Source organism: Oncorhynchus tshawytscha, linkage group LG08, assembly GCF_018296145.1.
Source record: "Oncorhynchus tshawytscha isolate Ot180627B linkage group LG08, Otsh_v2.0, whole genome shotgun sequence".
Taxonomy (NCBI): domain Eukaryota; kingdom Metazoa; phylum Chordata; class Actinopteri; order Salmoniformes; family Salmonidae; genus Oncorhynchus; species Oncorhynchus tshawytscha.
Genome location: NC_056436.1, coordinates 6,716,225 through 6,733,503, shown reverse-complemented (window position 1 = coordinate 6,733,503; position 17,279 = coordinate 6,716,225). Strand labels below are relative to the sequence as shown.

Sequence of the window (17,279 nt, the reverse complement as noted above, 5' to 3'; positions counted from 1 at the left end):
CCTGACACACAGTACTGAGACTGACCTCTGCTGACCTGACACACAGTACTGAGACTGACCTGACACACAGTACTGAGTCTGACCTCTACTGACCTGACACACAGTACTGAGACTGAACTCTGCTGACCTGACACACAGTACTGAGACTGAACTCTGCTGACCTGACACACAGTACTGAGTCTGACCTCTGCTGACCTGACACACAGTACTGAGACTGACCTCTGCTGACCTGACACACAGTACTGAGACTGACCTGACACACAGTACTGAGACTGAACTCTGCTGACCTGACACACAGTACTGAGTCTGACCTCTGCTGACCTGACACACAGTACTGAGTCTGACCTCTGCTGACCTGACACACAGTACTGAGACTGAACTCTACTGACCTGACACACAGTACTGAGTCTGACCTCTACTGACCTGACACACAGTACTGAGACTGAACTCTGCTGACCTGACACACAGTACTGAGTCTGACCTCTGCTGACCTGACACACAGTACTGAGACTGACCTGACACACAGTACTGAGACTGAACTCTGCTGACCTGACACACAGTACTGAGACTGACCTCTGCTGACCTGACACACAGTACTGAGACTGACCTGACACACAGTACTGAGACTGACCTGACACACAGTACTGAGACTGACCTGACACACAGTACTGAGACTGACCTGACACACAGTACTGAGACTGACCTGACACACAGTACTGAGTCTGACCTCTGCTGACCTGACACACAGTACTGAGTCTGACCTGACACACAGTACTGAGACTGAACTCTGCTGACCTGACACACAGTACTGAGACTGACCTGACACACAGTACTGAGACTGACCTGACACACAGTACTGAGACTGAACTCTGCTGACCTGACACACAGTACTGAGTCTGACCTCTGCTGACCTGACACACAGTACTGAGACTGAACTCTGCTGACCTGACACACAGAACTGAGACTGAACTCTACTGACCTGACACACAGTACTGAGACTGACCTGACACACAGTACTGAGACTGAACTCTACTGACCTGACACACAGAACTGAGACTGAACTCTACTGACCTGACACACAGTACTGAGACTGACCTGACACACAGTACTGAGACTGAACTCTACTGACCTGACACACAGAACTGAGACTGAACTCTACTGACCTGACACACAGTACTGAGTCTGACCTCTACCGACCTGACACACAGTACTGAGACTGACCTCTGCTGACCTGACACACAGTACTGAGACTGACCTGACACACAGTACTGAGACTGACCTGACACACAGTACTGAGACTGACCTGACACACAGTACTGAGACTGACCTGACACACAGTACTGAGACTGACCTGACACACAGTACTGAGACTGACCTCTACTGACCTGACACACAGTACTGAGACTGACCTCTACTGACCTGACACACAGTACTGAGACTGACCTGACACACAGTACTGAGACTGAACTCTACTGACCTGACACCCATCCAACATAGTTCCTGGAACCATACTGTAAAGGACCATGAGAAAGGAATATGTTGAAGCCAGCACAGTACGGTTCGGTTCAGAATTATACTGTGAAAAGGGTATTAGGTGACACACGCATACCATCTGGCCCTGCCCTATCTACCTGACCAGGTATCTACCTGCCCCATCTACCTACCTGACCTGCCCCATCCTACCTACCTGACCAGGTATCTACCTGCCCCATCTACCTACCTGACCTGCCCAGGTATCTACCTACCTGCCCAGGTATCTACCTACCTGCCCCATCTACCTACCTGACCAGGTATCTACCTGCCCCATCTACCTACCTGACCAGGTATCTACCTGACCAATAACTACCTACCTGACCAGGTAACTACCTGACCAATAACTACCTACCTGACCAGGTAACTACCTACCTGACCAGGTATCTACCTACCCGTCTGTCCCAGGTATCTACCTGACCAATAACTACCCACCTACCCGTCTGTCCCAGGTATCTACCTGACCAATAACTACCCACCTACCCGTCTGTCCCAGGTATCTACCTGACCAATAACTACCCACCTACCCGTCTGTCCCAGGTATCTACCTGACCAGTAACTACCCACCTACCCGTCTGTCCCAGGTATCTACCTGACCAGTAACTACCCACCTACCCGTCTGTCCCAGGTATCTACCTGACCAGTAACTACCCACCTACCCGTCTGTCCCAGGTATCTACCTGACCAGTAACTACCTACCTACCCGTCTGTCCCAGGTATCTACCTGACCAGTAACTACCTACCTACCCGTCTGTCCCAGGTATCTACCTGACCAGTAACTACCTACCTACCCGTCTGTCCCAGGTATCTACCTGACCAGTAACTACCTACCTACCCGTCTGTCCCAGGTATCTACCTGACCAGTAACTACCTACCTACCCGTCTGTCCCAGGTATCTACCTGACCAGTAACTACCTACCTACCCGTCTGTCCCAGGTATCTACCTGACCAGTAACTACCTACCTACCAGTCTGTCCCAGGTATCTACCTGACCATTAACTACCTACCTACCCGTCTGTCCCAGGTATCTACCTGACCAGCAACTACCTACCTACCCGTCTGTCCCAGGTATCTACCTGACCAGTAACTACCTACCTACCCGTCTGTCCCAGGTATCTACCTGACCAGTAACTACCTACCTACCCGTCTGTCCCAGGTATCTACCTGACCAGTAACTACCTACCTACCCGTCTGTCCCAGGTATCTACCTGACCAGTAACTACCTACCTACCCGTCTGTCCCAGGTATCTACCTGACCAGTAACTACCTACCTACCCGTCTGTCCCAGGTATCTACCTGACCAGTAACTACCTACCTACCCGTCTGTCCCAGGTATCTACCTGACCAATAACTACCTACCTACCCGTCTGTCCCAGGTATCTACCTGACCAATAACTACCTACCTACCCGTCTGTCCCAGGTATCTACCTGACCAGTAACTACCTACCTACCCGTCTGTCCCAGGTATCTACCTGACCAGTAACTACCCACCTACCCGTCTGTCCCAGGTATCTACCTGACCAGTAACTACCCACCTACCCGTCTGTCCCAGGTATCTACCTGACCAGTAACTACCTACCTACCCGTCTGTCCCAGGTATCTACCTGACCAGTAACTACCTACCTACCCGTCTGTCCCAGGTATCTACCTGACCAGTAACTACCCACCTACCCGTCTGTCCCAGGTATCTACCTGACCAGTAACTACCCACCTACCCGTCTGTCCCAGGTATCTACCTGACCAGTAACTACCTACCTACCCGTCTGTCCCAGGTATCTACCTGACCAGTAACTACCTACCTACCCGTCTGTCCCAGGTGTCTACCTGACCAGTAACTACCCACCTACCCGTCTGTCCCAGGTATCTACCTGACCAGTAACTACCACCTACCCGTCTGTCCCAGGTATCTACCTGACCAATAACTACCTACCTACCCGTCTGTCCCAGGTATCTACCTGACCAGTAACTACCCACCTACCCGTCTGTCCCAGGTATCTACCTGACCAGTAACTACCTACCTACCCGTCTGTCCCAGGTATCTACCTGACCAGTAACTACCTACCTACCCGTCTGTCCCAGGTATCTACCTGACCAATAACTACCTACCTACCCGTCTGTCCCAGGTATCTACCTGACCAGTAACTACCTACCTACCCGTCTGTCCCAGGTATCTACCTGACCAATAACTACCTACCTACCCGTCTGTCCCAGGTATCTACCTGACCAGTAACTACCTACCTACCCGTCTGTCCCAGGTATCTACCTGACCAGTAACTACCCACCTACCCGTCTGTCCCAGGTATCTACCTGACCAGTAACTACCTACCTACCCGTCTGTCCCAGGTATCTACCTGACCAGTAACTACCTACCTACCCGTCTGTCCCAGGTATCTACCTGACCAGTAACTACCTACCTACCCGTCTGTCCCAGGTATCTACCTGACCAGTAACTACCCACCTACCCGTCTGTCCCAGGTATCTACCTGACCAGTAACTACCTACCTACCCGTCTGTCCCAGGTATCTACCTGACCAATAACTACCTACCTACCCGTCTGTCCCAGGTATCTACCTGACCAATAACTACCTACCTACCCGTCTGTCCCAGGTATCTACCTGACCAGTAACTACCTACCTACCCGTCTGTCCCAGGTATCTACCTGACCAATAACTACCTACCTACCCGTCTGTCCCAGGTATCTACCTGACCAATAACTACCTACCTACCCGTCTGTCCCAGGTATCTACCTGACCAACATCCTGAAGACAGAGGAGGGGAACCCCGACTTCCTGAAGAGACACGGCAAAGAGCTGATCAACTTCAGTAAGAGGAGGAAAGTAGCAGAAATCACAGGAGAGATACAGCAGTACCAGAACCAGCCGTACTGTCTCAAGGTGCAGCAGGACATCAAGGTAGGCCAATCAGAACCAGCCTTACTGTCTCAAGGTAGGCCAATCAGAACCAGCCTTACTGTCTCAAGGTAGGCCAATCAAAACCAGCCTTACTGTCTCAAGGTGCAGCAGGACATCAAGGTAGGCCAATCAGAACCAGCCTTACTGTCTCAAGGTAGGCCAATCAAAACCAGCCTTACTGTCTCAAGGTAGGCCAATCAAAACCAGCCTTACTGTCTCAAGGTGCAGCAGGACATCATGTCTCTCCATCTCTCTCTACCTGTCCTAGTCCATCTCCCCATCTCTCTTTCTACCTGTCCTAGTCCATCTCTCTCTCTACCTGTCCTAGTCCCTCTCTCTACCTGTCCTAGTCCCTCTCTCCACCTGTCCTAGTCCCTCTCTCTACCTGTCCTAGTCCCTCTCTCTCTACCTGTCCTAGTCCCTCTCTCTACCTGTCCTAGTCCCTCTCTACCTGTCCTAGTCCCCCTCTCCCTACCTGTCCTAGTCCCTCCCTCTCTCTACCTGTCCTAGTCCCTCCCTCTCTCTACCTGTCCTAGTCCCTCCCTCTCTCTACCTGTCCTAGTCCCTCTCTCTCTCTACCTGTCCTAGTCTCTCTCGACCTGTCCTAGTCCCCTCTCTCTCGACCTGTCCTAGTCCCTCTCTCCTACCTGTCCTAGTCCCTCTCTCTCTCGACCTGTCCTAGTCCCTCTCTCTCTCTACCTGTCCTAGTCCCTCTCTCTCTCGACCTGTCCTAGTCCCTCTCTCTCTCAACCTGTCCTAGTCCCTCTCTCTCTCAACCTGTCCTAGTCCCTCTCTCTCAACCTGTCCTAGTCCCTCTCTCCTTCCCCTGCACCATAACAACAGTGGTCACCTTGCCTTTGATCCACTCAAAGGGAATATTGTTAATCAGATGGTCTGTGTTTTTGTCCCAGAGGTTTTTTGAGAACCTGAACCCGATGGGCAGTCTGGGTGAGAAGGAGTTCTCTGACTATCTGTTCAACAAGTCTCAGGAGATTGAGCCTCGCAACTGCAAGCAGCCGCCACGATTCGTAAGTGACCAGATCAAACCTTCCGGTAGTGAGATGTAATTACTGATCATTGTTTCCATGGAAACGCTGCTCACTAATCAGTCAAACAGAGAGCATTTTTATATATATATATATATTTTTTACAAATACATTTATTATCACTTTGTATTTAGCTCAAATGTAACATCAATGGGTGGTAGGTAAAAATCTGTCGTTCTGCCCCTGAACAAGGCAGTTAACCCACTGTTCCCCGGTAGGCCGTCGTTGAAAATTAAGAATTTGTTCTTAACTGACTTGCCTTGTTAAATAAAGGTCCCCCCAAAAAATGTGCATAAAATAAAAATGACAGATTTGTGTGATAGTGTGAGTTGTGCATGCTTACCCCAACTCTGTCACGACTTAATCCTCTCTCTCTCTCTCTCTCTCTCTCTTTCTTTCCTCCAGCCCAGGAAGACCCTGTATCCCCTGAAGTCCCCGGGGATCCGGCCGGTGCGCACCTCTACGTCAGGGACCCTGAAGGGCCACCCGGTACCCCTGGAGAGAGAGCCCCCCCACAAGATCACCTTCAGGAGCATCGCTGAGACAGAGCATGAGACCTCTTCCATAGCCTCGGTCCCCACATCACCCAGCACCCCTACGCCCCCACAGTCTGCCTGCTCAGACCTCAGCTCTGTCTTCATGGAACCAGATCTCTATAGTGTTTATGGTGAGGCTGAGGCAGAGAGAGACACAGACTAATAATTGCATAAGTTGAAGTGGATATAATTTGAGGTCTGTCTTCATTTTACAGGTGGCTCAACTTCTCTATGTGGCCATTTTATATCAGGTGGAAACTCCATATTCTGTTCTGTTCTCCTCCCGCCCTCAAGTGAGTGTTACTGTTATCGCTGTACGATGAGGTGTGTCTGTCTGTGTTTAGGATTTAGGAAACAGAGCTTCTTTAGCTGGACAAACAAGAACACAGCCTTCCTATGGAGTATGCTGGTAGACTGGGTTCTGGTGTCTGGTAGACTGGGTTCTGGTGTCTGGTAGACTGGGTTCTGGTGTCTGGTAGACTGGGTTCTGGTGTCTGGTAGACTGGGTTAATGGGGTCTGGTAGACTGGGTTCTGGGGTCTGGTAGACTGGGTTAATGGGGTCTGGTAGACTGGGTTAATGGGGTCTGGTAGACTGGGTTAATGGGGTCTGGTAGACTGGGTTAATGGGGTCTGGTAGACTGGGTTAATGGGGTCTGGTAGACTGGGTTAATGGGGTCTGGTAGGCTGGGTTAATGGGGTCTGGTAGACTGGGTTAATGGGGTCTGGTAGGCTGGGTTAATGGGGTCTGGTAGGCTGGGTTAATGGGGTCTGGTAGGCTGGGTTAATGGGGTCTGGTAGACTGGGTTCTGGTGTCTGGTAGACTGGGTTAATGGGGTCTGGTAGACTGGGTTAATGGGGTCTGGTAGACTGGGTTAATGGGGTCTGGTAGGCTGGGTTAATGGGGTCTGGTAGACTGGGTTAATGGTGTCTGGTAGACTGGGTTAATGGGGTCTGGTAGACTGGGTTAATGGGGTCTGGTAGGCTGGGTTAATGGGGTCTGGTAGACTGGGTTAGTGGGGTCTGGTAGACTGGGTTAGTGGGGTCTGGTAGGCTGGGTTAATGGGGTCTGGTAGGCTGGGTTAATGGGGTCTGGTAGACTGGGGTCTTAGACTGGGTTAATGGGGTCTGGTAGACTGGGTTAATGGGGTCTGGTAGGCTGGGTTAATGGGGTCTGGTAGACTGGGTGGTCGTGCTCCACATTTAGTGTGAGTAACCTGGGTAGGGTGAGTATGTATATTTTGCATATCCCACTCCCCCTGAGACCCTCAGAGTTGGGACACAGCCAGTGGATGAGCCATCATTGATGGCAACCTTGAAGCAATTACTAGTTCATTGTCTTGCTCAAGGGCAGAATGGCAAATTTTACCTTGTCGGCTTTGGAAACCAGCCCGTTTTCCCCCCAGCCCGTTTTTCCCCCCCCGCCCGTTTTCCCCCCAGCCCGTTTCCCCCCCCAGCCCGTTTCCCCCCAGCCCGTTTCCCCCCAGCCCGTTTCCCCCAGCCCGTTTCCCCCCGCCCGTTTCCCCCCCGCCCGTTTCCCCCCCCGCCCGTTTCCCCCCCGCCCGTTTCCCCCCCCAGCCCGTTTCCCCCCAGCCCGTTTCCCCCCAGCCCGTTTCCCCCCAGCCCGTTTTCCCCCTCCAGCCCGTTTTCCCCCCAGCCCGTTTCTGATAACTTTGTGACAACTGCTGGTGTAAAAAGGGCTTTATAAATACATTTGATTGATTGATTGATTGATTGACTAAACCTTTATGTACATGTGTAGAGTTCCACTCAGTGTCTTGTGGAAGCCTTCACCAGCTAGGAGAGGAGTTACTGAAGCCCCCTCCACTTCCCCCTCGCAGGAAGGATGCTTTCTCTGAGACCAAGGTAACATACACACACCGTGCGCACACACACCGTACAATTTCTAAGTCAGACCTTGTGCAATTTCAAGTTTTGTGTTTTTTGTGAAATGGAAGGATTGTTTTACTGGGGTCAAGCTAACACACACTTAGTACAGTACACCATTCAAGATGTTTCTCTGAGTTAGTCCATCTGATTGGTTCTCAACTCTGACTCCTGTTAGACTAACTACTAAAAGACAATCTGATTGGTTCTCAACTCTGACTCCTGTTAGACAAACTACTAAAAGACAATCTGATTGGTTCTCAACGCTGACTCCTGTTAGACTAACTACTAAAAGACAATCTGATTGGTTCTCTACTCTGACTCCTGTTAGACTAACTACTAAAAGACAATCTGATTGGTTCTCAACGCTGACTCCTGTTAGACTAACTACTAAAAGACAATCTGATTGGTTCTCTACTCTGACTCCTGTTAGACTAACTACTAAAAGACAATCTGATTGGTTCTCAACTCTGACTCCTGTTAGACAAACTACTAAAAGACAATCTGATTGGTTCTCAACGCTGACTCCTGTTAGACTAACTACTAAAAGACAGTCTGATTGGTTCTCAACACTGACTCCTGTTAGACTAACTACTAAAAGACAATCTGATTGGTTCTCTACTCTGACTCCTGTTAGACTAACTACTAAAAGACAGTCTGATTGGTTCTCAACACTGACTCCTGTTAGACTAACTACTAAAAGACAGTCTGATTGGTTCTCAACACTGACTCCTGTTAGACTAACTACTAAAAGACAGCCTGATTGGTTCTCAACACTGACTCCTGTTAGACTAACTACTAAAAGACAGCCTGATTGGTTCTCAACTCTGACTCCTGTTAGACTAACTACTAAAAGACAATCTGATTGGTTCTCAACTCTGACTCCTGTTAGACAAACTACTAAAAGACAATCTGATTGGTTCTCAACGCTGACTCCTGTTAGACTAACTACTAAAAGACAATCTGATTGGTTCTCTACTCTGACTCCTGTTAGACTAACTACTAAAAGACAGTCTGATTGGTTCTCAACACTGACTCCTGTTAGACTAACTACTAAAAGACAGCCTGATTGGTTCTCAACACTGACTCCTGTTAGACTAACTACTAAAAGACAATCTGATTGGTTCTCAACTCTGACTCCTGTTTAATAATATATTTCTCTTTGTTTATTTGACTTTGACCCTCCTGTGTTTTGTAGTTGAGTTCCAGGTCAAAAGGTCCCCCAGCCATCCCCCCCAGACTGCCCCCTCCTCTCCCCAGGGTCCAGCCCCGCACCCCAGTCTACAACGGCCTCAGCGACGGCCCCCTCCCCAGCAGCCCCCACCTCCACCACCCCGGGACCCCCAGCCAGATACCCCTCCCCCCGTCCCACAGAAGCCACCAGAGATCTTCATTAACTACCCCCGAACATCCAACCCTCCCCCTCGGCCGCTTCCACTGGGATTTTGGCAGTTCCCCCTCCTCCCCTGGAACGCCCCGGGTTCCCCCCCTCGCCCCGCATCCCCGACGGAGCTGCCTGCTCAGCGCCAGCCAGAACAGTCTCTGCCCGCTCCCCCTGCCCATCATGGCCCCACCTGTACCTCCCCGCCACAACTCCTCCTCCCAGCTCCCCAAACTTCCCCCAAAGACCTACAAGAGGGAGCTGTTGTCACCTCCTTTACAGAGCCTCTCAATGGTGGAGAGCACAGAGGGTAGCCAATGAGGAGCCACCTTGCTTCTTTTGTTGTTTCCTTCTCATCATGGCTGCTGCTCCACACAATACAAACTGTATCATACTATGACCTCATGACACACAGCGATTTAAAAACAAACTAATCAGGATTTTTTTTTTTTTTTTTTTAAAGCTACTGATCGTAACAAAGACTCCAAAACCCCTCCCACTCATCTCCTACATTGACCAATCACAACACGGCCACTCCTCTCAGGGTATCAGTAGCCCCACCCTTCATTTCAAGCCCTCTGTGCCAATGGATAATCCACACCAGTGTGCCAGCCAATGAACAAGGAGCCCCAAGACACTGACTCCTCCTCCTCTGTGTGCAGTACACGTCACACACCTGTACACAACATTGACTGTGTCATTTTCTTCATATAAATATTCCACTCTGTACTGGAGTGGACAGGACAGTATGCCATAGTCTAGCTAGTAACTCTCCTACCCCCAAAAGAGACACTGTGCTGAACCCAGAAAGGAGAGGGCCGTGTCCTCTTCAGCCTGTCCTGGTGGTTGGGGACTATACAGACCACTATGACACTTCCATCGGCATGGACAGGTCTTCTCACTGCCAACGCTTTGTGTGGATCTATGGGCATTGTTGCGTTGGCACACGGTCGTGTTTGCGAACGCCATTCACCCAGGAGTCAGTCCTCCTGTCCTGTGGTTCTCGGACGGACGGACGGACTCACCTCTGGACCGTACAAGACCTCAATGCTCTTTTATCATCTAACTAATCAAACACACATTTACTGTGGTTCTGTCTGGAACCAGCACGAGGATCATCAAAGTGTTGGAAGTTCTCCTCGTGAGGCTCCTCCCATCTGTGTCGACTCCCACCTTTTAGTGACCAGTCCTATGTTCTGCAGGGGGTCATATAAGGGATTCATGTTTTGAGGAATGACTAACTAAAAATGGACTGTGGATATTTCCATCCAGTCGTTCAGACATTACCAACCTGATTGTTGTCACACTGAAATCCTTCCCCTCCTCTTTTTGTTTGTTGGTCTCCACTGTGCACTGAACTGAGTAGAGCTGTGACTGTAATGGGTGTAGGCTCAGTGGTATTCACAGGGCTGTGTTACTGTGTGGTACAGGAGGATCATATAGCCCTGGACATGGGGTCCTTGCTGTAGTTGGTAGCTACATCCAGCCCTGCTGGTCCTAGAATTACCCTCCATTTCAGATGTTGCCTTTGACCCCACAGCACTGACCTCTGTGGGCCTCTGCTAGAGGGATGGGCGGTGTGTGTTCGCTCCACCCTCTGCTAGAGGGACGGGTGGTGTGTTCCCTCCACCCTCTGCTAGAGGGACGGGTGGTGTGTGTTCGCTCCACCCTCTGCTAGAGGGATGGGCGGTGTGTTCGCTCCACCCTCTGCTAGAGGGACGGGTGGTGTGTTCGCTCCACCCTCTGCTAGAGGGACGGGTGGTGTGTGTTCGCTCCACCCTCTGCTAGAGGGACGGGTGGTGTGTTCGCTCCACCCTCTGCTAGAGGGACGGGTGGTGTGTGTTCGCTCCACCCTCTGCTAGAGGGACGGGTGGTGTGTGTTCGCTCCACCCTCTGCTAGAGGGACGGGTGGTGTGTGTTCGCTCCACCCTCTGCTAGAGGGACGGGTGGTGTGTGTTCGCTCCACCCTCTGCTAGAGGGACGGGTGGTGTGTGTTCGCTCCACCCTCTGCTAGAGGGACGGGTGGTGTGTGTTCGCTCCACTTGCACATAAAGCTTGGTCAACGTTTGTCATGTCTACCCTTTTTTAGTCATATGATGGATATCAAAGAGCTCCGATCTCGGAAAAGGATTTACGACAACCTTTATCTCTTCTCCTCTGCCCTCTCCACTGAGATATCTCTTCTCCTCTGCCCCTCTCCACTGAGATATCTCTTCTCCTCTGCCCTCTCCTCTGAGATATCTCTTCTCCTCTGAGATATCTCTTCTCCTCTGAGATATCTCTTCTCCTCTGCCCTCTCCTCTGAGATATCTCTTCTCCTCTGCCCTCTCCTCTGAGATATCTCTTCTCCTCTGCCCTCTCCTCTGAGATATCTCTTCTCCTCTGCCCTCTCCTCTGAGATATCTCTTCTCCTCTGCCCTCTCCTCTGAGATATCTCTTCTCCTCTGCCCTCTCCTCTGAGATATCTCTTCTCCTCTGCCCTCTCCTCTGAGATATCTCTTCTCCTCTGCCCTCTCCTCTGAGATATCTCTTCTCCTCTGCCCTCTCCACTCTGATATCTCTTCTCCTCTGCCCTCTCCACTCTGATATCTCTTCTCCACTGCCCTCTCCACTCTGATATCTCTTCTCCTCTGCCCTCTCCTCTGAGATATCTCTTCTCCTCTGCCCTCTCCTCTGAGATATCTCTTCTCCTCTGCCCTCTCCTCTGAGATATCTCTTCTCCTCTGCCCTCTCCTCTGAGATATCTCTGCCCTCTCCTCTGAGATATCTCTTCTCCTCTGCCCTCTCCTCTGAGATATCTCTTCTCCTCTGCCCTCTCCTCTGAGATATCTCTTCTCCTCTGCCCTCTCCTCTGAGATATCTCTTCTCCTCTGCCCTCTCCTCTGATATCTCTTCTCCTCTGCCCTCTCCTCTGAGATATCTCTTCTCCTCTGCCCTCTCCTCTGAGATATCTCTTCTCCTCTGCCCTCTCCTCTGAGATATCTCTTCTCCTCTGCCCTCTCCTCTGAGATATCTCTTCTCCTCTGCCCTCTCCTCTGAGATATCTCTTCTCCTCTGCCCTCTCCTCTGAGATATCTCTTCTCCTCTGCCCTCTCCTCTGAGATATCTCTTCTCCTCTGCCCTCTCCTCTGAGATATCTCTTCTCCTCTGCCCTCCTCTGAGATATCTCTTCTCCTCTGCCCTCTCCTCTGAGATATCTCTTCTCCTCTGCCCTCTCCAGTCTATCTCTTCTTCTCTGCCCTCTCCAGTCTATCTCTTCTCCTCTGCCCTCTCCAGTCTCTCTTCTTCTCTGCCCTCTCCTCTGAGATATCTCTTCTCCTCTGTCCTCTCCACTCTGATATCTCTTCTCTCTCTCTCCTCTGAGATATCTCTTCTCCCTCTCTCCTCTGAGATATCTCTTCTCCTCTGCCCTCTCCTCTGAGATATCTCTTCTCCTCTGTCCTCTCCACTCTGATATCTCTTCTTCTCTGTCCTCTCCACTCTATCTCTTCTCCTCTGCCCTCTCCTCTGAGATATCTCTTCTCCTCTGCCCTCTCCTCTGAGATATCTCTTCTCCTCTACCCTCTGAGATATCTCCTCTCCTCTACCCTCTTCTCTGCCCTCTCCTCTGAGATATCTCTTTATCTGTCCAGGGTAGCGAGCAGATTGCAACATGCTAATGTGAGGCTCCGTTGGCCGTTACATGTTAGTTACTGTTTGGTGTAGGGTCAGATCGACCAGCCTTAACTTGTCCATACTTCCCTCAATTGCCGACTTGGAAGACAACCAATGTCCTCTAAATGTCCTTGTCTAGTTGCAGGGGGTTTGTTTGAATTTTAGAAAATGCAGCGTAATTTAAAAATAAAATAAAAATTGCTCCATGAAGTAAATCCAACATTGTGTATGCCGCCATCTTGTCAATTTCAAATAAAGGAATATTTTCTAAATTTGAGTTCTGAGCAATTAAATGCTGTGGAGGGTGGTCAAACAGGAAATTGACTGAGTTCAGTTCAATTGCATTTCGTTCCGTTTTTTTTTTTGTGACCTCAATGCACAGTTCCTCTTGAGAGAAGTCAGATCAAGCCCGAACTGTGAGATGTCGAAAGGGAGTTGTAGTTTCCAACAAACCAATATTCTGCATAGATTAGCGGCCCGAAAACATAGTAATTAACTACAATTCCCATAATCCATTGCACCCTACTTGTCCAGTCTGTGGGCAGACCAGAGAGCGAAAGGAGATGTAGTTCAATCTGAGTGATTGAGAACAGCTGCAGCAGTATCTCGACCTGAAACTACCTGATCTAAGTGATTGATAGTTGAGTAAAACAGTGATCAGACAGCAGCTTTATAGACATGAGATGAGGCTTGTCATGAAATGGTCATCAAACAAAAACAATGTATGCTAATATAAGCAACTTTACTACAGTAATGTGAATAGACGATGGTTAGTCAGTAATGGGCATTCACTACCATCAAGGGACTTGTATTAATTATTCTGTTTGTTTTCACATAATGCATTTAATGTTTGTTTTTTTTAAAGATGGAAACTAAAAAGAAATTTGATTTTTTTTTTTTTTATAAATATTTATATAATTGTACAAAAACGAACCCCCTACACAACTACACATGGACGTTTCAAACACATTGATTGGTTGGTCGAACATTCTCTATGCTAAGCCAATCAGTACCCACCTAATAATAACACACATCAGCCAGCTGGAACAGAGTAATGGTCTGACCAGGGGACCTTTTTTAATAGTCCTCTCCAGAGGTGTATTCACTGAGAACCAAACCGATGCAAACGGGATGAGACCGACCTGAATGTGTCCAATAGAAACTCTTGTTTCATAATGTTTTCTGTTGCAAGGTTGTTGTTGTGTTCTGCTAATGAATACATCCCTGAAAAGCCAAGATGCCGTCTTTAAATGAAACTAATCACCCCAAGTTAAAAATGTGTCCTATCTGTCCAACACTACAGACTTCTTAGTACCATCATCCCCAGTTACTGTACCAGCCTTCTGGTTCTGTATGGAAATTCTACATTGGAGGCATCACACGTAGCAACCCCACCAAAGCCTGGGACAAAGGATAGCTCCCCTAGTGGACAAACTGGGAATTGGCTCCACAGCTCCCCCAGTGGACAAACTGGGAATTGGCTCCACAGCTCCCCCAGTGGACAAACTGGGAATTTGCTCCACAGCTCCCCTAGTGGACAAACGGGGAATTGGTTCCCCAGCTCCCCTAGTGGACAAACGGGGAATTGGTTCCCCTAGTGGACAAACTGGGAATTGGCTCCACAGCTCCCCTAGTGGACAAACGGGGAATTGGTTCCCCTAGTGGACAAACTGGGAATTGGATCCACAGCTCCCTAGTGGACAAACGGGGAATTGGTTCCCTAGTGGACAAACGGGGAATTGGTTCCCCTAGTGGACAAACGGGGAATTGGTTCCCCTAGTGGACAAACGGGGAATTGGTTCCCCTAGTGGACAAACGGGGAATTGGCTCCACAGCTCCCCCAGTGGACAAACTGGGAATTGGCTCCACAGCTCCCCTAGTGGACAAACTGGGAATTGGCTCCACAGCTCCCCAGTGGACAAACTGGGAATTGGCTCCACAGCTCCCCAGTGGACAAACTGGGAATTGGCTCCACAGCTCCCCAGTGGACAAACTGGGAATTGGCTCCACAGCTCCCCCAGTGGACAAACTGGGAATTGGCTCCACAGCTCCCCTAGTGGACAAACTGGGAATTGGCTCCACAGCTCCCCTAGTGGACAAACGGGGAATTGGCTCCACAGCTCCCCCAGTGGACAAACTGGGAATTGGCTCCACAGCTCCCCTAGTGGACAAACGGGGAATTGGTTCCCCAGCTCCCCTAGTGGACAAACGGGGAATTGGTTCCCCTAGTGGACAAACTGGGAATTGGATCCACAGCTCCCCTAGTGGACAAACTGGGAATTGGCTCCACAGCTCACAGAGTGGCTGTATCTGTATTCACAGAGAGGGGAGCCTGCTTCTGTTAGCTAGAGCTCCTTGTCCTCTCAAGAAATACCTTTTTAATTTGAAGACTGAAACAACACATGCATCATGCTCGGATGTGCCTTTTTATTTAGTTTTCTATTTTACAGAGTCGAGGCAAAAGGTGTCTAATGCTATTAAAAATTTTAAAAAATCCTGAAAAGAAAAACTAAATACGGTTTCCTATGTAATGCTTAGAACAAAAGCTATACACTAGAAAACTGTACACGTTTGTGGATGCTGTGTATGTATACACAAACTAAATAATTTGCATAAAATGACTTCTCGGTTGTATTACATATGCCACTCCCCCCACCCCACGTTGCCTAACTGTCCAATGCTGCTATGGTCAGATAACAGGTCACTGTGTCTCTAATTTACCTACCCCCCCCCAGGCTAGAATCTAAACCCTGGGACTTAAACAGAAGGAAGCCATGTCTTCCGACCCTAGCCTGGCTTGTGCTGTCTTGCCAACTCTTTTGTATTATTGTCACACTACGTACGTCCTGTTGTGTGTTTTTTTTTACGTCATTAAAAGCATGTTGTCATGGCGTGACAAAGAAATAGGAGTTGGCAAGACGACACATGCTAATTTCTCCCTCCCAGCTAGTGTAAAGGAACAAAAGGTTGTTTCCCAAATTGCACCCTATTCCCTATGTAGTGCAGTAATACCCTATGGGCCCTGGCCAAAAGAGTGTATGTATGTATGTTACTCAGGCCAGTTTATTAGGTACACCACCCCTTTCACAAATTACTGTGGCTTGCTATATAAAGCAGGCAGACAGGCATCGAGACATTCAGTTACTGTTGGATTGAATGTTAGGTCACTGGTTTTGCAGCAGTCCATGGTGGTCCCATTCAGCAGTCCATGGCCCCATCCTGCCAACAGTACAGGCTGCTGTTGTGTTTTCCTGACACATTAGATCCCTTTATACCAATTTACCGATGGTTTGAAGCCCACCGCAGATTCATCCCTTCATGGCTACGGGGGTCCGACCCGTACTAGATGGGTGTACTTAATAAACTGGCCACTGTATGTTACTTGATGAGCAGAGTTGAAGATTGAATTGACCATTTATCTGAATGCGAGCAGAACACGCTTTGTACTGTTACGGGGGTCGGTGAATTTTAGATTTAAAAATACTTCTGAAGTTAGTAAATTCCACATTGAAATATGAGAAGGGAAAATGATCAACCCCTACTACACACACTGTCCATAAATTAGCGTCTGCTAAATGACGTAGTATACCACTCAGATTTAAATGAAATAGTTTCTATCCAGCAGCTCTAACATGTTAGCCCTAGCTACCTCACTGGAAAATCAAACCAATCTGGTACACAGAGTATAGTGGGGGTAGGTTTATTTGGGTTCATAACTCAAGTTGTCATTCCCTAGGTGAAATGAGCTACTCTAGTTTGAATACGTTAAAGCCCCAAATATATGGATGTATAACACACATGCCAACCTCGTCTCTGACTTTACAGGGTGGGAAAACACATTCTTGATCTTTTTTTAGAGAGTTAACCCACAATCTTTCATTTGGAAATACAAAAAAGGGACAATCTGATATCTGCAAGGACTTGGAGAAAAATAAAACATCACTGCCAGGTTGTTCAATCTAGAACATTCAATCTAGAAAACATCTTTAAAATGATGGTGGTGGGGGGCTGACAATATTATGGAGTTGGTTGTTTAGATGGGGGCTGACAATATTATAGAGTTGGTTGTTTAGATGGGGGGGGCAGAATATTATAGAGTTGGTTGTTTAGATGGGTGGGGGGCTGACAGAATTATAGAGTTGGTTGTTTAGATGGGGGGGCAGAATATTATAGAGTTGGTTGTTTTAGATGGGTGGGGGGCTGACAGAATTATAGAGTTGGTTGTTGACAGAATAGAGTTGGGGTTTGGGGCTGACAGAATAAGAGAGTTGGTTGTTTAGATGGGGGGGGCTGACAGAATTATAGAGTTGGTTGTTTAGATGGGGGTGGGACTGA

The 17,279-nt window shown here is 49.0% G+C and overlaps 2 protein-coding genes across 2 annotated transcripts in view; both read left to right on the top strand.

The window, feature by feature from the left end:
* Nucleotides 1-9,894, top strand: part of LOC112255836 (son of sevenless homolog 2-like) — a 53,254-nt gene extending 43,360 nt beyond the window's left edge. The window contains 8 exon segments of the mRNA XM_042325141.1: nucleotides 4,270-4,442; nucleotides 5,354-5,470; nucleotides 5,894-6,155; nucleotides 6,240-6,317; nucleotides 7,785-7,888; nucleotides 9,108-9,224; nucleotides 9,227-9,333; nucleotides 9,335-9,894. Of these exon segments, the coding sequence (XP_042181075.1) occupies nucleotides 4,270-4,442; nucleotides 5,354-5,470; nucleotides 5,894-6,155; nucleotides 6,240-6,317; nucleotides 7,785-7,888; nucleotides 9,108-9,224; nucleotides 9,227-9,333; nucleotides 9,335-9,611 (1,235 nt within the window). The 3' untranslated portion in view covers nucleotides 9,612-9,894.
* Nucleotides 9,895-10,174: 280 nt separating this feature from the next.
* Nucleotides 10,175-16,734, top strand: LOC121846983 (sialidase-like). Its single transcript, XM_042326227.1, has 3 exons — nucleotides 10,175-10,324; nucleotides 14,331-14,596; nucleotides 14,771-16,734. Exons 1-3 carry the CDS (start codon nucleotides 10,175-10,177, stop codon nucleotides 15,171-15,173), a joined length of 819 nt encoding a protein of 272 aa, XP_042182161.1. The 3' UTR covers nucleotides 15,174-16,734.
* Nucleotides 16,735-17,279: the final 545 nt, after the last annotated feature.

Bases quoted from the DNA above. Each gene is read 5' to 3' on its own strand.
- LOC121846983 (XM_042326227.1), top strand. From the start codon at position 10,175: ATGGACAGGTCTTCTCACTGCCAACGCTTTGTGTGGATCTATGGGCAT. The intron at 10,325-14,330 runs GTACAAGACCTC...CATCACACGTAG, and splicing joins GACGGACTCACCTCTGGACC to CAACCCCACCAAAGCCTGGG. The intron at 14,597-14,770 runs GTTCCCCTAGTG...AACGGGGAATTG, and splicing joins AGTGGACAAACGGGGAATTG to GCTCCACAGCTCCCCCAGTG.